At 39.1% G+C, this 23,551-nt stretch overlaps 1 protein-coding gene across 12 annotated transcripts in view; it reads left to right on the plus strand.

The window, feature by feature from the left end:
- Window positions 1–20,488, plus strand: part of ep400 (E1A binding protein p400) — a 44,696-nt gene extending 24,208 nt beyond the window's left edge. Inside the window, exons 29-53 of one of the 12 annotated variants that reach the window (XR_009807581.1) lie at window positions 1,271–1,467; window positions 1,531–1,642; window positions 3,901–4,194; window positions 4,285–4,359; window positions 4,512–4,646; window positions 4,725–4,769; window positions 4,895–5,048; window positions 5,241–5,476; window positions 5,616–5,789; window positions 5,858–5,905; window positions 5,986–6,122; window positions 7,044–7,100; window positions 7,185–7,263; window positions 8,118–8,288; window positions 8,365–8,410; window positions 8,493–8,599; window positions 8,741–8,945; window positions 9,020–9,144; window positions 10,503–10,709; window positions 10,850–11,000; window positions 11,121–11,278; window positions 16,296–16,457; window positions 16,526–16,603; window positions 16,741–17,304; window positions 19,727–20,488. Coding sequence is in view for 10 of the 12 variants with exons in the window: in XM_061906932.1 (XP_061762916.1) it covers window positions 1,271–1,467; window positions 1,531–1,642; window positions 3,901–4,194; window positions 4,285–4,359; window positions 4,512–4,646; window positions 4,725–4,769; window positions 4,895–5,048; window positions 5,241–5,476; window positions 5,616–5,789; window positions 5,858–5,905; window positions 5,986–6,122; window positions 7,044–7,100; window positions 7,185–7,263; window positions 8,118–8,288; window positions 8,365–8,410; window positions 8,493–8,599; window positions 8,741–8,945; window positions 9,020–9,144; window positions 10,503–10,709; window positions 10,850–11,000; window positions 11,121–11,278; window positions 16,296–16,457; window positions 16,526–16,603; window positions 16,741–17,061 (3,474 nt within the window). In the remaining 2 variants the exon portion in view is untranslated. Of the gene's footprint in view, window positions 1–1,270; window positions 1,468–1,530; window positions 1,643–3,900; window positions 4,195–4,284; window positions 4,360–4,511; window positions 4,647–4,724; window positions 4,770–4,894; window positions 5,049–5,240; window positions 5,477–5,615; window positions 5,790–5,857; window positions 5,906–5,985; window positions 6,123–7,043; window positions 7,101–7,184; window positions 7,264–8,117; window positions 8,289–8,364; window positions 8,411–8,492; window positions 8,600–8,740; window positions 8,946–9,019; window positions 9,145–10,502; window positions 10,710–10,849; window positions 11,001–11,120; window positions 11,279–16,295; window positions 16,458–16,525; window positions 16,604–16,740; window positions 17,715–19,726 lie in introns of those variants that run through there. The other 11 variants (XR_009807582.1, XM_061906940.1, XM_061906932.1 and 8 more) reach the window with 11 other exon arrangements.
- The last annotated feature ends 3,063 nt before the right edge of the window (window positions 20,489–23,551 follow it).

Raw genomic sequence — 23,551 nt, forward strand, 5'->3', positions numbered from 1 at the left:
TGATGTTAAAGATTTCTTTTTTGTGAAGAAATGTTTAGAATTAAGTTCATGAATCTAGATGGATCTCTATTACAATCCCCACAGAGGGCACTTTTAAGTTGATTACTTTTTTGTGTAGCAATCTTTATAATTGAATCACTTGTTTACTTTTCAACAAGTTTATATCTTTTTTTCCAAATAGTTCACGAAAGACCACTACAAATGAGCAATATTTTGCACTGTTATACAATTTAATAAATCAGAAACTGATGACATAGTGCTGTATTTTACTTCTTTATCTCCTTTTTTCAACCAAAAATGCTTTGCTCTGATTAGGGGGTACTTGAATTTAAAAAAAAATGTTCACAGGGGGTTCATCACTGGAAAAAGGTTAAGAACCACTGTCCTAGTGTGTACTGCGCCCAAAGATTTCTACTTAAAAATTATGCAAAACCAACTTTTATTACTTTTTGTACCCGTCTTTATATATTTGGGATCTGCTTATGGAACACAAATTTGAAATCAAGCCATGGAGGCTTAGCGGAGATATTTATAAAGCAATCTTACTGTCCTTCATAATTCCTTCAAACAAGCCATTTGGAATTTACCCCAATAGTCTCGTTTATCCCAATTGTGACGTCAGCTGATCTCTCCATTTATGGTAAAAAAATTTACCCAAAGTGCTTTGCGCAGTACGCCGTTGTAGTCAGTGCTGTAGGATGACACAAGAAACCAGCTGCTAAGTCTTCAATACAAAGACGGGATGATTGATTCTGCTATCAATGTTATTGATATCTAACATAGTATATAAGCAATACTAAAGTGATTAACTATTTTTATTTTTATTGTTCTTTTTACATTTTTGTTATTGTTATTTTTGTTTTTGTTAACGCAGGGAGTAAGTCTCTGGATGCAGGAAGGCTTTGAAGGGCAAAACCCAAATAGTTTAAATGGGAGCCAATAGTTTTTTTTTTTTTTCAAGGCCACCCCTACCGTAACCAAACAACTTTGTAATGTGCAGTTGAATATGCAATCAGAGACATTATAGCCTCCTTGTCCAACACAAGGACCTCCTAATGTCAATGTAGTGTTCTGGCTCTACAAGACATTGAACATATTTATATTTTACTGTGCTCTGAATAGTTTCACACTGTAAGACATTGACACCACACTCTAACTTTGTCTCTTTTTTTATGATACTACATGTTAGTGTTGTTTTTGTGACTTCTAAAATATATTTTTAATAACGTTGCTCTTTGTCCCACTCTGCCAATACTTGATTTTTTTGCAGGAGACTATAAAGAGCTTTAACAGGAACAGGCAGATTTTCTGCAGCATCTTGACAAACCACTGCTGCGCTGCAGTTGGAACTGTGTTCGATGCAGACGCCATCATTTTCTATGACACAGACCTCAATCCCAGTATAGATGCTCACACTCAGGAATGGTGTGACAAAATTGGGCGTTCTAAGGATATACACATTTACAGGTAATAATATTATTAGCATAGTAGTTGGAAATTTTCCAAGCCTTTTTGTGAATGTTTTCCTAGATTGGAGAGTGGGAACTCCATTGAAGAGAAGCTATTAAAGAACGGAACCAAGGACTTGATCAGAGAGGTGGCTGCACAGGGCACTGATTTCACCCTGGCTTTCCTTACACAAGTAAGTTCAGCTCATCCTTGTTTGGTCATTCAATGACAGTGCCTTCCTCCATGGCCATAACTACCATTGAGGACACCGAGGTCATGTCCCTTGTCATTTTTTTACGTGACAAAAAGAAGATGTTATAACTGACTGCAAATATACTTTTTGTAGGACATTGTGTGCGCTGCACAACACCATGGGATCGATCATCTTCTCTTAATATACAATCTTTGGTCACTCCAACAACGTAACGCAATGAAGTCCACTTTTACTTTAGACATTATCCAACATCTGCTGTCAACATAACGTTAACAATAAATGATACTGACGTAACTGATGTTGGTTTCACCTGAGAACACGTGCTGTGTGATCAGTGGGGCGGCCAGTCTTGCGTGAAGAAGCACATTAAAATGTAAATTATTGAATGACAGGTGCTTGATATCCCATATTTACCCCAAACATATTCCTGGCCACAACATGCTCTGTTACCGATTAGAATATATACTCAAATGTTCCGCATACACTTCCCGTGGCGGGCGTCATTTGTACTTGCTTTGGCGGTTTAGCTCGGTTGGTAGAGTGGCCGTGCCAGCAACTTGAGGGTTGCAGGTTCGATTCCCGCTTCCGCCATCCTAGTCAATGCCGTTGTGTCCTTGAGCAAGACACTTTACCCACATGCTCCCAGTGCCACCCACACTGGTTTAAATGTAACTTGGATATTGGGTTTCACTATGTAAAGCACTTTGAATCACTAGAGAAAAGCGCTATTTAAATATAATTCACTTCACTTTGCAAAGCAGAATGTCTTGGGTTCAAATCCCGGCCGTGATCTAAATTTTGTTATGGTTTTTTTAATTTATGTTTTGAAGATGTCAACATTGTTTAATATGCTAAACTTCATCATATTACTAGAAAAAGTCATGCAGATTGTCAAAGATATTGGATAATATAACACATGATAGTTTTACCTCAAAATAAGCTTTGAGCCAATCCAATTTACTTTATTTTTATAGCACATTTCAAAAACACAATAATAGTCTCACAAAGTGCTGCACAGGAGTCAAAACACACATTTAGAAGCAGTATAAAACTAAGGAGAGACAATTAAAAAAAAATATTTAACTAAGAAAAATACATCAAATAAATTAAGAGGGTAAAATCACATAACTCTCATGCTGATTTAACAGCCAAGGAGTATAAATGTTTTAAGACGTTATTTAAAAGTCAATAAAGAGGGAGCCGTCCAAATAGCAAGAGAGATATCATTCCATAGTTTTGGAGCCACAGCATATAATGCACGATTCCTCCCTGGGTTTTAATCGTGTCTTTGGGACGACAAGAAGAAATTGATCAGCTGACCTCATAGGTGTAGATTTTTAAAAGGTCTGACATATATTGTGGCGCTAATCCGTTAAGAGTTTAAAGAAAAAACTAACATTTTAAAATCCATTCTAAAATGAACTGGCCAGTGAAAGGATACTAAAATGGGGGTAATGTGCTCATGTTTTTTAGCGGCAGTCAAAAGGCGAGCAGCAGCATTTTGGACTAATTGCCATAGAGCGATGGAGGCTTGGTTCATACCAGCGTAGAGGTTATTGCAGTAGTCCAAACGTAATGAAATAAAAGCAATGATTACGTGCTCAAAGTCGTTACAAGATTAAACTGATAACATTTTTGCTAAAAGTCTTGGTGTGATAAAAACTGGAACGTACAACAGAGTTAATCTGCTGTTCAAATTTAATACCATTGTCGAACTTAAAACCAAGTTTTAGGACTGTGGGTTTAAAATAAGGCATGGACCAGGTCATTGGGGTGAGCATTCTGGTTAACTTTTGAGTCAAAATTACTTCTGTCTTGTTCTCATTTAAATTTAAGAAGTTTACTGCCAACCATGCTTTTACATCATCCTGACTATTTAAAAGGGATTTTAAACATGTCACTTTTCCTTTTTAGAGGGACATAGATTTGTGTATCATCAGCATAAAGATGATACAATATATCCATATATTTTTTAATGTGTTTAATGGGCAGGATGTGCACTTAAAACATGATTGGTCCAAGGACATTATTTATATGGTGCTGGGATACCCATGATTTTAGCCTTTCTCAAAGCTTCTCTTGGACAACCGATTGTTAACTTCGGTATTTGTTAAATCTTAGTTACAGCCCTGCCTACCTCCATTATTTAGTGCTGTCATTGCGCACAACCCAAGTCAAAAGAAACCATACCCATCTTTTTACTTAAGGTAAAAGACTGTGTTCTGATCTAATTCTAGAGGACGATCCAGGATTTGTTTGAGGTGGAGGCTGGCTCGGGGGAGAAAGTGGAGGAGTTTGTGGTCCTTCATCAGGAGCCTTCAGCCTCTGAGACCATTTCACCTAAGGTGGCTAGGCCCTACATCCAAGCTCTACATAGCATACATTTGGATGACTTACCAGAAACTGAAGATGAGAAAATGGAGCAGGAAGAGATACCAGGCAAGCATTCTGAAAAGTTTGATCTGGAGTCAGAGGGCCAGAATAAAGAAGAGCCTGCTGAGATTGAGGAGCTTAATACAATTATGGAACAGGTAACCTAATTTTCTGCTTGTAGTCATAACAAAAGACAAGTTAGTTTTTGTTCATATGTTTTTATTTCTGTTTCTGCATTCTTCAAACAGCTCACACCAATTGAAAGGTATGCCCTACACTACCTGGAGTACCTCCACATCAGCGAAGATGAAACTGTCCTCAAGGTACTGTAAAGAACTATGAAGAATACAAACTAAGATTTATAGCTATGTGGTCTGTAAATATTGAAATTGCATATTTGAGTAATTTTTGTGATGGTAATGTCAGTGGGGATTAAATTCTGACTTTACGTTGACTCATTTGTGATTATACTAAGGAGCAACTGGAGTGCTCTAAGAGAGGCTGGGAGCTGCAGCAGCTGCAGAAACTGAAAGAGGAGCAAGAAGAGCGGCAGATGATGGAGGGAGATGAAGAGCTCTTCACCTACACCAGAGAGGATGCTTACAACATGGTGGGTGGTTGTTTTGGACGTTTATCTGGTTTGTTTAAAACTGTTGTCTGATTGGAGCATATGTTTGCATTTTAACAGGAGTATGTATTTGATGCTGAGGATGGACACACAGAAATCATGCCGGTAAGAGCTGATTTAAAAGATTACAGACACACACTTTCCAGTTTTCTTAGTGATCAAATTTTTCCTTTGGATTTTATCTTTGTGACTTGTACAATCACATTTTTATTCAACATTTCCCAAAATAGGTTTGGACTCCACCTACGCCACCACAGGATGACAATGACATTTACATAGACTCTGTAATGTGCCTCATGTATGACACAACCCCCATTCCTGAGTCCAAACTGCCTCCTATCTACATCCGCAAGGAGCAAAAGAGACTCAAACTCGACCCCTCTGGTAATTGTCACTTCAATTGCCATTCATTTGTCTTCATAGAATTTGATTAAATGTAGAGGTACATGCACATCCGCAGTATTTGTTGTTGGCCAATTTTTGGTGAATAGGGGACACAGCTTATAGTTCACAAGAAATTAGTTATTGAAAATAACTCCCACGTGCACCTTTCTTTTCACTCCAATATTGGTCCAGCAGCAGCTAGGAAGAAGAAAAAGGGCCACGGGGAAACAGTTATTCCTCCACGTTCCCTTTTCGAAAAGGCCAGCATGCTGAAGGTTCGCAGAGAAGGAAAGGATCAGAAAAAGAACTTCTCCCTCAAGCAGCAGGCACCCTTTGCCAAGCCCCTGCCTTCGCTGGTGAAACCTGCTATGGAGGTCGGTCAGGACAACCCAGAGTGGCTCATCAGTGAAGACTGGGCTCTGCTTCAGGTGCTGACACCATCAACCTTTCCCATGAACATATCTGCCGTGAAAGCATCGTTTTTAGAAATTAATACATCTCAGCATAACACGTTATCCATTGTCTATGTCTATTCACGATAAAAGAGTCATTATATGTTTGTTACAGGCTGTTAAACAACTTCTGGAGCTGCCTCTGAATTTGACAATTGTGTCCCCTGCTCACACTCCCAATTGGGATCTGGTGAGTGATGTGGTGAACTCCTGCAGCCGCATCTACCGCTCTCCCAAACAGTGTCGTACCCGCTACGAGAATGTCATCATTCCCAGAGAAGAGGGCAAGGTAGTGCTGCTTCTGTCAAAATGAGAATTGTTTTTCGTTTCCTAACAAATTTTTCGAACTGTTTGTAGTTGTTGTATGAAGCGAACCCCAAGAAGAAAACAAAGAGCATCTACAAGGTGCCATATCCTCTTGTTTTGTTTTTATTTTTTTTTCTACTGTTGAATTATTGATATCACGTGCCTGTGTCTTCACTCAGTCTAAGAATAGCCGTCCTCTAAGGACCTGTCAGATCTACACGCAAGACGACAATGCCACTCAGATTCAGCTCTACAACAGTCGTTTTGAGCTCATGAAAATTATAGCCAGTAAGAGGAGCCCACCCATCAAGCCACTGTGAGTAAAACTTCATTAAAACATCATTTATTTCAAATAACATAATTGTAGTTCAATCTGAATTGTAATTATTGTGGTAAAACTGATTTTGATCAATTAACTACAGTGTTTCCTCACCTCTTTGCAGTTGACTTACTGCAGTCCTTTGAGATTTGAGTGTCCATTTAAGTTTTAATGTTAAAATTACATAGGTCTTATATAGTGTATAAATTGTTTTAGAGGGGATTATTATGATTCAAAAACAACCTTCCTTACCTTTTGGTACCTGTATTGGTGTGTAAATCCAGGTATGTAACAGTGTTATAAATACCGCAGGTTTTCGGTTTCAAAGTATTTTCAAGAATACGGTGACGTGTGATATTATCAAACAAAACCTTAGTGAGTTTAGTTTTCTTCTGGTCTTTCAGCGTTGCTCAGGTCTGTAAATAAACTAACACTCCCAGAATCCTCTGCACAGCCCGGTAATGGCAAGATGGGGGCGTTGAACGCTGTAAGAGGGAAGTAAAGTATGATAGTACCCATTGTAGAAAAAATGTATGTTTTTTTTGGACATTAAATCTGTCCATAACTGGTTGTTATGTTGCTCACAAACTGAAAAATTAGCCCAGACCAAAACATAACCTATTTGGCGAAAGTCAAAAAGTCTGCGTTCTGAAAAGCGTAACACTTTCGTTTTGAGTTTCCAAGGCGACACAGAGCCAGCCGGTCTGGTCGCACCATTCGTCAACATTGGCTTATAAAGTCTTTAAATGCATATTATAATTATTTAAAAAATAGCGTCTCTATTTCCTGGAGATTCACTTACCACGGAAAGATCTTGAAAAATCAAGGAAATGCTGCACTTGGTTTTATCAACAAAAAAATGACTGTATATAATTTTCTGTGTATCTTTGAATGTCTTCAAACTTGCACTTCTTACAGGCTCGGCATGAATCCTTTCCAGAAGAATCCCAAACATGCCTCTGTGTTGGCAGAAAGGTACACCGAATGTTATGTTGTATTTGCCCTCTTGTGTAGAATCTAACACTGAACAAAAATCTAAGAAGTGTCTGTTGTCCACAGTGGGATAAGCTACGACAAGCCCCTCCCCCCAATCCAGGTAGCTTCTCAGCGTGCTGAGAGGATTACCAAAGAGAAAAAGGTGATTGTGATGATAATGATGGACAATCCAACACATTTCCTTATCAATTGTTAGCAAAATGTATTTGCTTTTTTTCCACCTTTTAATACAAGTTATTCATCATACTACTGTATTTTTTTGGAGTATAAGTTGCTCCTGCCGAAAATGCATAATAAAGAGGGAAAAAGTCGCACTGGGGTATAAGTCGCATTTTTTGGGGAAATTTATTTGATAAAACCCAACACCAGGAATAGACATTTGAAAGGCAATTTAAAATAGATAAAGAATAGTGAACAACAGGCTGAATAAGTGTACGTTATATGAGGCATAAATAACCAACTGAGAAGGTGCCTGGTATGTTAACGTAACATATTATGGTAAGAGTCATTCAAACAACTATAACATATAGAACATGCTATACGTTTACCAAACAATCTGTCACTCCTAATCGCTAAATCCCACAAAATCTTATACGTCTAGTCTCTTACGTGAATGAGCTAAATAATTTTATTTGATATTTTTCGGTAATGTGTAAAATAGTTTCACGCATAAGTTGCTCCTGAGTATAAGTCGCACCCCTGGCCAAACTATGAAAAAAACTTCAACTTATAGTCCGAAAAATACGGTACTTACTGTACTTCCTCTAGCCATTCATGTACAACAAACCTATTGGGCATGAATACATTTTCCCCTTATCTTACTGGTCCATCACGCCTGCATTGCTTTAAAGCATAGCAGCTATTCAACCTAATTTTATTGATGTTAAACTTTAGGTGTGTACAAAATCATCATTTTGTACTAGTACTGTAGTAAAGTACAGTTAGTTTGGTCGTATTTCATTTTTAGCCGTTGTGTATGTCTGTATTGGCATGTAGGCCTTGGCGGAGCAGCAGAAAGCTCAGCAGTTGGCACAGCAGCAGCAGGCTGGTGCTCCCCAGGCCCAAACTGTGTCTAACCAGTCCCAGACCCCTGCTGCTGCCCAGGCTCAGGTCCCTCAGGCTGCTGCAGTGGCTGGAGCCACTGCTGTCCCTAATGCAGCTGTCCTGGTGAGAACCGAACCACCATATGCATTTGGCCACCCAAAACATGCAGCTGCCTTTACACACACCTCCTGTCTTTCAGGCTGGAGCCATCAAAAATGCTACTGTGGGCACAACCATCCAGGCTGGTGTGTAGACACATGTGTTTTATATTAAAGTATTTGTGCTTTTTCCTGCAATTGATTTATTTCCCTCGGTGTGGTCTAACAGCCGCTGTCGGGGGGAATGTGATTGTGAACACAGTGGCTGGAGTGCCTCCAAGCCCCTTTCAGGCCAACAAACGTCTGGCATCTCCAGTCATACCAGGCTCCCTGCCTGTAAGTCATGTTCATATGTCCCTTAGCTCATCCTCCCACTGGCTAAGAGAAATTGTGACGCGCGTAATCACCTTTTAAACAGCGTGCAGACAACCTGTGGACTAGAGGGATTTTAACTAGCAATGTCTGTTGTTCCATCAGCCCGCTGGTCCTGCTGCTGGAGCACAGGTGGTCCATGCACAACAAAGAGCCGTTACGGCTTCTGCTACCCCTGCCGAAGTGGTTGCCATAGCTACAGGGCAGGGCGTACGATCGGTTACCCCAGTAACCGCATCGGCAGTCGTTTCAACCACTCTGAGCCCAGTCCAAGCTCAGACTCGACCACTTGTCACTCAAGTAACATCAGGTAATAAAGTGAATATTGGCATTGGTTTGATCCTGTAAGTATTCTGTTGTCTGAATGTGCTACCCTCTGTCAAGCTACAGGAATGCAGCTGGCACAAGGAAAAACGCTCACCCCGGCCCACCTGCAGATGCTTCGGCAACAGCAACTACAACAGCAGCAGGCGGCTTCTCCTCAGATCAAAGCTGTAAGCAAACCCCAGGTAAAAACTAACATCCTAACACAGAAGCTAATGGGGTAAGCCGATAAATGGAGATGGTTTTGATAAAGTAACATGTTAATGGGTGCCTTGACCCATGTGATGGCACTCTTTACTCAAAATACTTGTATGCCAAATCAATTTTTCCCAATGAAATTGGTTGAAATTCCATTCTTCAATGCTGGGTGCCCCAAACACCACAATTTTAACATGTAACATGCTTTTAATAAGAAAAAAAAACACTTGTAGATAATAAATATTGTATCAAAAACAATACAAAGTAATGTACCAAAACAACTACAAAATATAGGTAGTTGTACCTCGGCTCACAAGCTTACGTTTTTGGGACACAAGTTGTCTCTCAGCTTATTTAGGCTTTGAGCAACAATTTGGATGACAAGCCTTTTACTACACTAGTTGGTGTAGTGAATTTCACAGTGATCCCTGTAAGATCCATCCAAAACATCCAGTGTCACACTCCTTAGCATTAACTCATAGCTAGCAAGACATAACTGTTTTTCCAACCATGGGAACAAAGAGTGAGTGTGAAAGACATTGCTGTAAAGAAGAAGTAATGGATTATATTCATTGAATTAAAGAAATCATCAAAAAACATGACAAGGTATTACATGTAGCAGATTTGGCAAAGCACTTTGAATGTAGCCTTGCGAGTGCATCTTACTGAAGCAAAATGAGTCAATAGAGGCTATAATGCCAACCAAGGATTTTTAAATAATTTCTAAACAGGGGTGACAAATCATGAAAATATGGAGAAACGGTTGGTGTGTTTGACTGAGAAGCTAGTAGATACTGTCAATGCTGTACGTAATTATTACATGGTAAAACAAGTTGCCAGCTGCTTCTCCATATTTGCATGAATACATGTCCTCTGATTAACTGTCCTTGACTGGCGTTATCAGCTCCTACTGCTTCAGTACGATGCAGATTGTAGGAATACTACACTGCTTTGCCAAGTCTGTTACACACACACCTTGATCAAATTTATGATTTATTTCTTTATCATCCCGTTTTTCACAGCACTGTTTTTGACGCTCCCTTTATTTACTTCTGTTGTTGGAAAAAATAAGTTATATCTTGCTAGCTGTTAACTAAATAAATATCCTACACTGGTAGTGGGTTGGATATTACAGCGTTCACATTTGCCATGCACCAACTAGTGGTGGGAAGGTATCTGAAGCTTGCTCATAACTCCAATTTCTGCTTACAACTTAAAGTAAGAAATTAGCCGAGAGACGGCTCGCATCTCAAAAAATGTGTTAGGTGAGGTTCTTGTAAAACGATGTATCGTTCTATTTTGCATAAAAAGCATGTCTGATAATCAGGGTGATTTGTGTTCGCAGGAGTTGTTAAAGATGCACAAACATAAATTGCAGCAACAGCAGCAGGTAGCTGCAGCTGTGGCTGCTGCTCAGGGCCAACAGGCTGCAGGAGCCCAGCAGGCAGTCCAAGTGCAGCCGTCACAAGCGGTCCAAGCTAATCCTCAGCTAGCAGCCGTGGCAGCGCCGAGACCTGGAACTGTCTTGACGGGTACAACAGTGGCCAGACTGGTATGACTCAAATGTAGACTTTTTAATTCTATACATTTTTGCTTCTGTAAACTTTCAGTACATTCCAACTTTTCTTGCAAAGCGTTGTCCTCTTTGTATGATCATGTGACTAAATTGGTATATTTAATTCATTGTTGCAGACCCGAGTACCCACCCAAGGCCAGATTCAGGCACAGGCAGGTCAGACGGCCCAGGTGACCCTCAGCAAGCCTCCTGTGGTCTCTGGTGTCACCACACTGCCCGTCACTGTAGCTGGCATTAGTGTGGCTATTGGCCAGGCCCAGAAAACGGGTGTGTTACTAAAACCTCTTTCAAAATTTTTGTAACTCTCATCATCTTACATGCTTGCATTACATGCTGTCGCCATATGTCCCATCATTTCCAAATCATCATTTTGTCTTCTCTTTTCAGGTGGTCCTGTGCTGACCCCGTCCTTCCCCCAAATGCAAGTGCAGCAGCTGCTTCAGATGAAGAAGCAGCAGCAGGCGGCCGTTCAGGCGGCAGCTGCAGCCCAACAGAAGGCAGGACAATCGCAACAAGGACAGGCCACAGTGCAGCAGAAGGTAAAGGTAGAAAATCATTATTTTTTATGAATAATGTATTGACCTAGATAGAACGTTTTTTTTTTCACTCTTATATCAGAGCTGGAAGTTACACATGCAGGTGGCACCAAACGACTTCTCACTAGGGTTGCGCGATGTAGATCATATAAACGATACACATTTGGTGAACGATTAAGCTTTTAACACTACCGTTATATTGTGATAATGCATGTTGATGACACATGTGTCATGCAAATTTGACAGAGACAAACGAACAAACGTGTCCACAACTTAATGTATTGTCACCACTAGTGAGCTAGCGGCTTATATTACTCCATATTGCAGCTTCTAAAAAAACGTGTCCTTGCTTTCATGGCAAGAAAAAACTGTTTCTTACAAGTATCGTTGTCACTGGAGGATCGAAGGACAAGGAATAGCTAAGCATGCTACTTACACATCGTTGGAGGATGCAAAAAAAGCATAGCTAATCTGATAAACTAGAGCTCTGAAATGTAAACGGATGCACAGATGCATATAAATATGTGGTAAAAATTATGTGTTATAAATATATTGTCGACACAAACAATGATTAGATCTATGTTTTTCGTTACCGCTAAATATTTTTTAATTAATTTTGTTATTGTTTGCAAATTCAGGAAAAAAGAGCAACAAGTTATTAGTTGTTTCTAGTTATTTTGCACTATAGACTTTATCATAAATATTCCTATTTTAATGTTCATTGTCATTTCTGTGTTATTTACTTCACAAACTGCTTCTTTGCTATCACTTTTCATGTCATATTTGTACATATTGTATTTGCTGATGCTGTTCTGTTGTGGTTGTGGTTGTTATTGTTGTTTGTTGTTGTTTTCTCTCTGTCTTGTCCCCACAATTTCCCCCTCAGTCTTCCTTTTTTTTTCTCTTTCTATCCCCTCTGCGCCAAATAATAATATAAGTCCATTTAATAAAGTCAAATACAAATAAAGAAACAAGAGAAGTATCCCACACTTCTCTTTTGTAAAGTAGATATATCTGTACAGCTGAAATGGGCATTTACATAAACAATATGATTTGCCTGAAAAAAATATTCGTATTTAATAAAAAAGATTAAAACATTAATTTAATTATTAAGTAATATTGTTACTCCGACAACCTGTGTAATTGTCAGATTATAATTGGGATAAAAAATGTTATTTAATAATCCTGAACAATTTTAAATATAAGCATTGGTATGACTAATACTGCTCTTATACCCAAAATTGTAGTAAAGTGCATCCGGAAAGTATTCACAGGACTTTACTTTTTCCACATTTCGTTATGTTACAGCCTTTTTCCAAAATGGTATACATTTATTTTTGTCCTCAAAATTCTACAGACCCCCATAATAGTAATGTGAATATTTTTCAAATTTTTAATTCTACAAATGTACTAAAACTAGATAAAAAAATCACAAATACATAAGTATTCACAGCATGTGCTCAATAATTTGCAGCAATTACAGCTTTTTGAATATGATGCCACAAACTTGGTACACCTGTCTCTGCGCAGTTTCACCCATTCCTTTTTGCAGCACCTAGTAGTTATATTTAAATGGTAATTATTATTCTGTGACTGTAAATTATTTGCTTGCTTTCTTATTGATGCTTTTATTTTTTTCTGTATTGTGTAGTTATAATTAAATGCTTTTACTTGTAATTGTATTGAGTTTATGGACCCCAGGAAGACTAGTGGGTTGTTGTGGCAACCAGCTAATGGGGATCCTTAATAAAAATCAAATCAAACCTCTCAGGCTCCATCATGTTGGATGGGAAATGTTGGTTTTCATCCAGAAATACTGCTGCATCAATCAATCAAAGTTTACTTATATAGCCCTTAATCACAAATGCCTCAAAGGGCTGCACAGGTCACAACGACATTCTCGGCTCAGGTCCCACATAAGGGCAAGAAAAACTCAACCCAATGGGAACAACGAGAAACCTTGTAAGGGACTGCAGATGTAGAGATGCCCCTTGGGTGACCGGTGCAATGGATACCGAGTGGATACGTTTAATAATGTGAGAGTCCAATCAATAGTGGGGCCAGCAGGCCTCTTGCATGGAGACACGTCAGGGCACAGAGACGTCACCGACTGACGCATAAGGAATGGAAAATCCTGAGTCCCGACTTGGCACAGCTAGCGTGTCCTCCGTGGAGGCTAATTCGTGGTCACCTGATAACCTCTCCACACAGGAGTGGGAGGCAGAGCAGAAAAGAGAGACAGCAGATCAACTGGTCCAAAAAGGGGACTATTTAAAGACTAGAGTATAAGATGGGATTTAAATGCTTCTACTGAGGTAGAATCTCGAACCTGCTCAGTGGCCTTGTGGTTAGTGTCTCCCCTGAGATCAGTAGGTTGTGAGTTCAAACCCCGGCCTAGTCATACCAAAGACTATAAAAATGGGACCCATTACCTCGCTGCTTGGCACTCAGCATCAAGGGTTGATTTTGGGGGTTAAATCATCAAATTATTCCTGGGCGTGGCTACCGCTGCTGCATACTGCTCCTCTGTAGGGATGGGTCAAATGCAGAGGATCATTCACCGCAACAAATATGTGTGGGACAATCATTTGCACTTTAACTTTAACTGTTACCGGTAGGGCGTTCCAGAGTACTGGAGCCCGAAAAGTAAACGCTCTAAAGCTTGCAGACTTTTTTGGGCTCTAGGAATCACTGTACATTCCTGCATTCATCTTTCCCTCTATCCTGACTACTCTTCCAATTCCTGCTGTTTAAAAACATTCCTGCAGCATGATGCAGCCACCACCATAGTTCACTGTAGGGATGGTAGTGGCCTGTTGATACATGGTTTCCTCCGAACATTATACCTGGCCTTCACGCCAAAGAGTTCAACCAGAGAATTTAGTTTCTCATGATCGGAGAATCTTTCTGGTGTGTTTTGGCAAAATTGTATTTAGAAATAGCTTCCGTCTGACCACCATACCATACAGGCTTGATTAGTGGATTGCTTCAGAGAGTGTTGTCCTTCTGGGAGGTTCTCCTCTCTCCACAGAGGAATGTTGTAGCTATGACAGAGTGACCTTTGGACTCTTGGTCACCTCTCTGACTAGACTAAGATGAATGTAATTGCTGCCAAAGGTGCATCAACAAAGTATTGAGCAAATGCTATGACTACTTATGTACATGTGATTTTTTTAGTTTTAATCAATTTAAAATAAAAATGTTTCACATAGTCATTAAGGGGTATTGTCGGTAGAATATCAAGAACAAAAATGTATTTATTCCATTTTGTAACAAGGCTGTAACATTACAAAAATGGGGGAGCAGTGAAATGCTGTAAATACTTCCCAGATGTATTGTATAGCCCAAAACCAATATAAAGTATTCAAACAGAAGAATAATTACTTAGTGCATTTTAACAGAAGTGTAGGTTGAATATGTTACAACAGAAAGTAACGAGATATTAACTGCAATCTAGCAAGCATATTAAAGGGTACTTATTATGCAAAACCCCTTTTTTTACTTATTGGTACAAAAAATTGGAAATCAAACCATGGAGGCATGGCAGACATATTTTTTTAGACAATCTTGCCTTCCTTTATACTTCCTCCAAAGAAATGAAATGTGTACAACTATTATATCGCGGGTTTGCCTCCGTGCGATATAGAAAATTACTATATCGTAATATTCGAGTATACGTTCTCACGCAGTTGCTTTTAGCTGCAGGCATTTCTCACTCCTTCTCGTCTCTCCTTCTCACATAGACGTAAAACAAGCTCACCTTCTTACATATGTCACATACTGTCGCGCGTGTAGCGTCATACGCCCTCGCCGAGCAGAGAGGTAGCTGCATGGCTAACGTTAGCTGAGGCAGGTTGTGCAAGCGGAGCGGTGCGAGTGACATTACAAGAGAGAGAAGGTGCGAAACTGATCACAAATGGAGGAAAAACAATTAATGCCCAAAAAACAGCAGGGGGTCCATCATCTGGCGTTGGTTTCGCTTCAAGCGGGAAGATATTCAGCACACAACAGCAATATGCAAAGTGTGCAGCAGAAGTGTTAATACAAAAGGTAGCAGCACTACTAATTTGTTGTCTCATTTAAAAAGTCACCCGCGAGAGAATGAAGAGTGCTTGAAATTGTTTTTGATTTCCCTCTCTGCATGAAAGTTTAAAATGAGGATATAATAATGCAGTATGAGGAAGAATGTTTTAATGTATACACATAGAATCATCATACTGCTGTGATTATATGCATCAGGTGTTCATGCAAGGCTAAAGCAAAATATCGAGATGTATATAGCGATATGGCATAAACATCGAGATATTAATAAAAGCCAATATCGCCCAGCCCTAACAACTAGTGATTTTTTCCCCAAGTGTAATGTGTGTAAATATCTCCATATATGGTAAAGTTTTACCCAAATAACTTTTTGTGCCGGTTCATAGCTGTAGTCAATAAGTTTATTATTTTTTCGCTATCCTCTAGTTGTGGGTCAGACTGTACATGCACATGCATTCTCCAATGTTGCTATTTCTGATACAAAGTATTATAAAAAAAAAAAAAAATGTTTTCAAATGTATATTTGTCAGTGTACTCCATATGGAAGTGGTAAAAACTACAACATGGCTGACGAGGAGAAGATTCATTCGAAGTGGAGGCTCGTAAATAATACCGCTCGCCAAACGGCGCAACTTTAAATCAGTTTTTTATGTAAAACACACACACCCATTGTGACTTGGAGAAATACACTTGCAACACAAACCTGTTACAAAAAAAAATCCTCACAGGTTTGGCGAGCTTGCAAACAACAGGAAAGTTCTAATGCTAATTTTACGAGTGATCAATGAAGCACATTCATCCAACTACTGTCGCTCAGTTACGCAATAGGATATCCTTTGTATTGTAATCTACTCGTTATTTCACTGGTATTGAATGGAAGGCAGAAAAAATATTTGTATCTTACCTAAAAAGGGGTCTTGAAAATGAATGTTGTCTAACATTGGTGTGAATATGTTCATTCGGTTTCTTTTTCCAATGTCTTCAGATGGGCACCCAGCAAGTGACAGTGCAGGCAGCCCAGCCCAGTCAGCAGCAACAGAAGGTGACCTACGCCACCACAACCCAACTTCAGCCAGGGATCAAGACCCAGTTCTTCACCACGTCCATCGCCCAGACTCAGAAACCCACAGGAGCTCAGCAAATTCAGGTGGTTTGTTTGAACAAACTGTTTGGAATACCTTGTGGCATTTTTTAAGTATTTATTATTCTTGTCAGGTGGCAAAAGTCCCCCAAATAGTGCAGCAGCAGCCCACTGTGACTAACATTCAGCAAATTGTGTCTTCTCCGCAACAGGTAGGGTCTTCAATTAAGTCTCTGGAAGGCGTGGCCTGCCTTCGACTGAATCCATGAATGAATGTATCATCACACAACAATGCAGTAGAAAGAATCACAATAAACATGTTCGTCTCTTCCCCCCTCCCCTCCATCAGATCCAATCACAACCTCAGACGGTGACCCTGACCCAGGCGGCCACGTCGGCTCCTGCTCAGGTGCAGATGATTCCCGCCGGCACCACGACGGTTCAGGTTGTCCAGCAGAAGATCATCCAGCAGCAGGTGGTGACTGCAGCCTCCTCTCCGCAGATTCAGACTCCACCAACCCACAGCCCAGCCCAGAAACTTCCATCTTCGGCGGCCCCAGATTCCTCGGCGCCGCAGCCCGTTCAGCAGCAGCTGGCCAACAAGAGCCAAGCTCGCCAGGGCGGCATAAGAACAAAAAACCCCACCAAACCCAGTGGGGGGAGCAGTTAGAAGGAACACACTAAAGCGAGCTAAATAAGTATTTTCCTGCAGTACGCTCACATACACACGATTATTAATATTGTAAATTATGATTGTAGCGTACTGTACTGTTTTGGATCCCAACGTCAACAACCATCAATACAGAATCTATCGAAGGCCTCTCTTCCTCCCTCTAATCCCACACTCAACATGATGGCGTTCATCAGACGCATCCTGATGCTTTAACGTCATGCCGACAGGAAGTCCACCCTGGTGAGATTCTAATTTTGCTCTTCAATTGTTGAAATGTTCAATGTTAAAAAACTAAGCACGACCCCTCGGCGAGTCCCCAACATGACGCGAGAGAACATAGCGCAAATCTGAAGTGTGTCGATTTCCAGCTGTATTCCTAAATAGTCGCATGTCAAATTCCTTTGTTGTCTTGAGATCATGAATGGAGAATAGTGCACGTTAATATAGTTACTTTAGTCATTTGTTTTTTATTCCAGAAAATACACTGTAAACATGTCCGTATTTTGTTTTTTGTTTTTTTTAATTAATGTCAAAGAAAAAAAATGTAAATATAAGTGAAAAAGACCATTTGTACTTGTAAAGTAGTCGTGTTTTCATTGGGGGTTTTTTTCAGCCTAATTGTAATAAAGTGATTGGTTTTTATACACAAACATATTTTTTTGGGTTTTCCATTAAATCCCTTGTGAGTGCCAGGAAGTCTTATGGAGTTTTTACACACGCCGTGACAACCACAGCAATGTCTTAATTAGCGTTGTTTGGTGGGAAATGACAGGTTACTGAATTTTATTAAAGGGGAGCCGTGTGATTATTTTCCTTTTTTCAATCTTGTAAATGTTAGTGTTGCTAATAGCTTTTTTCGCTCTTGTACTCCTACAATTTAAAAGTGAAACTAATTACCGTATTTTTCGTACTATAAGTCGCAATTTTTTTCATAGTTTGGCCAGGGGTGCGAATTATACTCAGGAGCGACTTATGTGTGAAATTATTAACACATTACCGTGAAATATCAAATATTATTTAGCTCATTCATGTAAGAGACTAGACCAGAGGTCACCAACGCGGTGCCCGCGGGCACCAGGTGGCCTGTAAGGACCAGATGAGTGGCCCGCTGGCCTGTTCTAAAAATAACTCAAATAGCAGCACTTACCAGTGAGCTGTCTCTATTTTTTAAAATGTACTTATTTACTAGCGAGCTGGTCTCGCTTTGCTCGACATTTTTAATTCTAAGAGAGACAAAACTCAAATAGAATTTGAAAATCCAAGAAAATATTTTAAAGACTTTGTCTTCACTTGTTTAAATAAATTCATTAATTTTTTTACTTTGCTTCTTTTAACTTTCCGAAAGACAATTTTAGAGAAAAAATACAACCTTAAAAATGATTTTAGGATTTTTAAACACATATACATATATATATATATATATATTTATTTTTTTTTTTTACCTTTTAAATTCCTTCTTCTTCTTTCCTGACAATTAAAATCAATGTTCAAGTAATTTTTTTTTTTTTATTGTAAAGAATAATAAATATATTTTTATTTAATTCTTCATTTTAGATTGTGTTTTTTCGACGAATAATATTTGTGAAATATTTCTTCAAACTTATTATGATTAAAATTCAAAAACATTCTGGCAAATCTAGAAAATCTGTATAATCAAATCTAAATCTTATTTCAAAGTCTTTTGAATTTCTTTTGACATTTTTGTTCTGGAAAATCTAGAAAACATAATGATTTGTCTTTGTTAGAAATATAGCTTGGTCCAATTTGTTATATATTCTAACAAAGTGCAGATTTGATTTTTACCTATTTAAAACATCCATCCTTTTTCTCCCGCTTATTCGCTTTTGGGGCTTCTGCCCGATTGTAGCTGAGATAGGCGCCAGCGCCCCCCGCAACCCCAAAAGGGAATAAGTGGTAGAAAATAGATGGATGGATTTAAAACATGTCATCAAAAATATATATTTTTTTGTGCGAAATCATTAAGATGATCAGTGTTTCCACAAAGATAAATATCATGAATAATTAATAATAACATAGAGTTTAAGGTAAATTGAGCAAATTGGCTATTTCTGGCAATTTATTTAAGTGAGTATCAAACGGGTAGTCCTTCGCATTAATCAGTACCCAAGAAGTAGCTCTTGGTTTCAAAAAGGTTGATGACTCCTGGACTAGACGTATAAGATTTCATGGGATTTATCGATTATTAGTTACAGATTGTTTGGCAAACGTATAGCATGTTCTATGTGTTATAGTTATTTGAATGACTCTTACCATAATATGTTAGGTTAACATACCAGGCACCTTCTCAGTTTATGCGTCGTATAACGTACACTTATTCAGCCTGTTGTTCACTATTCTTTATTTATTTCAAATTGCCTTTCAAATGTCTATTCTTGGTGTTGGATTTTATCAAATACATTTCCCAAAAAAATGCGACTAATACTCAAGTGCGACCTATATATGTTTTTTCCCTTCTTTATTATGCATTTTCGGCAGGTGCGACTTATACTCCGAAAAATACGGTAGTAAGTGACTAATTTCACAACCAACCCAAACAAATATACTAAGAAAACTAATCCAATTTTTTCTTTCTTTTTTTTTTTTTTGATAAACAACAAATTTGACGTGCAGCAAAGTTAATTCCAACATTCTCCTCATCCAGCAGGAATATGAAAGACGCGTCCACACGGGTGCGCTGTTGTACCAACCTCTGCACTGCCAGGAAAGCCTTCTGGTGATGTGGATTTTCCAGCTCATTGAAATTTTCCATCTGCTTCACACACACATTCGGGTCACACTTCCCACTGACTGAGAAATAGGAGGTGAGCCGGAAGAGGATGCCCAAATATAAGCAGATGGTCAAACCTGCTGGCAGAGAAATATCCCAAAAACATTGTTTATGATGGGGAACTGTTTGACCCTGTAACGGATTGATGGGAACAATTGTTTTAAAACGCTTACAGAGTAACATGTAGCAGCCACTATTGGGTGACAAAACAATGGCAATGAACTGTGGGTTCCCTTTAAAGTTGTCAGTGTACATCTTGAGTTGAACAGGAAATGGTTAAAGAAGATATAAACAGACTGGACCAGTATTATACAAAACTGCAGTCACGGCTACTGTTAGTGACGTAATTATTCATAAGGTGCCTGAAGGCATGCTGGGTAACACAGCTGCAACACACCCGCGCTGCAATAGTTTAGAGATGGTTGAAATTACTGTACAAATGTTACTATTGCTTAGGACAAGGGTTTCCAAACTTTTTCCACTGAGCGCCGCACACGGAAAAATTAAAGCATGCAGGGGCCGTTTTGCTATTTTACATTTTTTCAAACCATAACAAAATATATGGATTTTGTTTGTTTTACCTTTAGGGATCCCGGGGACCATAAAGGGTCTAAGTCATTAAAATGTTAAAAACAAGTCAAATTCTTATCTTTTTTTATTTAACGCTTATAGTAAATCTCTACAGTGTATCAACTTCAGGTTGATATAAAGTTAAACAAAACAAAACAAAAAAATGTTTTATGCCTTTTCTGTCAAAAACAACTTTGTTTTTTATCTGAGTTGAGGATGTCGTTGTGGCTTGTGCAGCCCTTTGAGACACTAGTTATTTAGGGCTATAAAAATAAACATTGATTGATTGATTTTTATAATAAAACTGAGATAAGCAGTATTTCCCCCACTGCCCAAAGCATTCAGAAAGCAATCTTTGATGTGAATTAGAGCCTTGAAAAGATCAATAACGCAGGACACCACTTATTTTAATGTATTATTATTATTGAGGTATTACGGTGAAAAGATAAAAAAAATCCCATTAAATATATTTGGGATCCAAAAGGTGCCCCACTCATAAAGTGATAAAAAAAAATTTTATTTTCAACACTTAAGTGACGAGATCAACTTCAGATATATCTGTCGATTTTACGTTTGAACTATAATTTTGTTTGTTTTCTGCTCTTTTGTCAAAGAAAACGATGTTTTTGTATGGTAACCACACAATATATGCAATATTTTCCACAGAAAACATTTTAAAGTGAAATATTTGAAATAATTGGAGCTTTGAATAGGTGAATAATTCATTATAAAATTGTTTTTTTATGGGTTTTTTCAAGCAACGACAAAATAATAAAAATAGACAAAAGAAAAAAAGCAGCCTGCATGGCAGCTTTGTGTCAACATTGCAACTTTTTCTCGTTAGATTACACCTCATTCCACTTTTGTTTTTTTTTATTTGCAATAGCATTTCCAGAATGTGTGGCGGGCCAAATGGCCCCCAAGCCGCACTTTGGACACCCCTGGCTTAGGACCAAGTAAATTCGGGGCCAGTATTGGCGATACCAATTATATCGATTTCCAATGGCATTGAATTCATTTTGTGATTTTGCCAATAATTTTGATTAGACTCAGAATACATCTATCCATCCATTTCCTACCGCTTATTCCCTTTTGGGGTCGCGGGGGGCGCTGGTGCCTATCTCAGCTACAATCGGGCGGAAGGCGGGGTACACCCTGGACAAGTCGCCACCTCATCGCAGGGCCAGCACAGATAGACATAAAGGTTTTAGAAAACAAAAATGTAAAAAAATATATTTTCATCAATAAACCTATATGTGGTTGATTTAACAATATATAAACGGTAAAGTATGGAAACTTGCGTAAACTTCTTCCTGCCATTACCCTTATATGAAAGTCTTTACACGAGCAAACACTGATCACAGCCAGGAAGTCAAAGTGGTTGTGATAGTTTTTTGTTTTTTTTTGCTTGTGGATGTTTCATGTGTGTTTGGTGCGTGTGTGTGTTTTCTGGCAATGCTTACTTAATGGGGACATCGCTCCGTTTAAACAGTCACCTTGAGGAGACCTCTGACGGTATGGGGACAAAGAACAGGTCTCCTAAAGGGAAACCTTTTTAAATGATAGTCAGATCCATTCTGAAGATGCCTAAGTGATTTTTAAAGGCCTACTGAAATGAGATTTTCTTATTTAAACGGGGAGAGCAGGTCCATTCTATGTGTCATACTTGATCATTTCACGATATTGCCATATTTTTGCTGAAATTATTTAGTAGAGAACATCGGCGATAAAGTTCACAACTTTTGGTCGCTAAGAGAAAAGCCCTGCCTTTACCGGAAGTAACAGATGATGACGTCAGCTTTTGAGGGCTCCTCACGTCCTCACATTGTTTTTAATGGGTGCCTCCAACAAAAAGAGCTATTCGGACCGAGAAAACGACAATTCCCCCATTAATTTGAGCGAGGATGAAAGATTCGTGTTTGAGGATATTGATAGCGAAGGACTAGAAAAAAAAGACGCGATTGCATTAGGGCGGGTTCAGATGTTTTTAGACGCATTTACTAGGATAATTCTGGGAAATCCCTTATCTTTCTATTGTGTTGCTAGTGTTTTAGTGAGTTTAATAGTACCTGATAGTTGGAAGGGTGTGTCCACGGGTGTCTTGAGGCCAATGTCTGAGGGAAGTCGACGGCAGCTGTGTGGACGGCACAAGCTCAGCTGATCTCTGGTAAGTGGCGACTTTTTACTACACTTTTCTCACCGAAAACTGCTGTTTGACATTTGGTCGGGATCCATGTTCGATTGACCGCTCTGATCCACAGGAAAGCTTCACCTCTGGGAATTTTAAACAAGGAATTATCGTGCGTTTGTGTGGCTAAAGGCTAAAGCTTCCCAACTCCATCTTTCTCCTTTGACTTCTCCATTATTAATTGAACAAATTGCAAAGGATTCAGCAACACAGATGTCCAAAATACTGTGTAATTATGCCGTTAAAGCAGATGACTGTTTAGCTGTGTGTGTGCGCAGCGCTAATATTTCCTAACAGTCCGTGACGCCACGCGTACACGTCATCATTCCGCGACGTTTTCAACAAGAAACTCCCGGGAAATTTAAAATTGCATTTTAGTAAACTAAAAAGGCCGTATTGGCATGTGTTGCAATGTTAGTATTTCATCACTACCGACTACTGCGTGGTCGGTAGTAGTGGGTTTCAGTAGGCCTTTAAGCTTTGGCCCATAAAACATGCAGGGTTAGGTTTAACCCTAACACATACAAAGTACAACTCTGTGTGAATTATGCAAAATTATTAAAATTTGATCCCTATGAAGCATATTAATTATTTTTCCCCAGGGTCCCCAGTAGGACTGATCAGCACATTACTTCATCAATCCAGAGATTTAAAGACGTGTATGAGCTAACTGGGTAGTGGCCTTTTTACCTTTTTTTTTATGCCTCCACAACCTATAGAATGGGTGGTCCCCACGAGTGATGATCAAAAACTTGGTCCCTATTCCAAATGATAACCTCTGTGTGTGTGTGTGTGTGTGTGTGTGTGTGTGTGTGTGTGTGTGTGTGTGTGTGTGTGTGTGTGTGTGTGTGTGTGTGTGTGTGTGTGTGTGTGTGTGTACCCTTCTTGAGACATCAACAAGGAAAAGTATTGCTGAAGCCAGCATGGGACTGACTGTTACT

The sequence above is a fragment of the Nerophis ophidion genome, linkage group LG07, assembly GCF_033978795.1.
Source record: "Nerophis ophidion isolate RoL-2023_Sa linkage group LG07, RoL_Noph_v1.0, whole genome shotgun sequence".
Taxonomy (NCBI): Eukaryota; Metazoa; Chordata; class Actinopteri; order Syngnathiformes; family Syngnathidae; genus Nerophis; species Nerophis ophidion.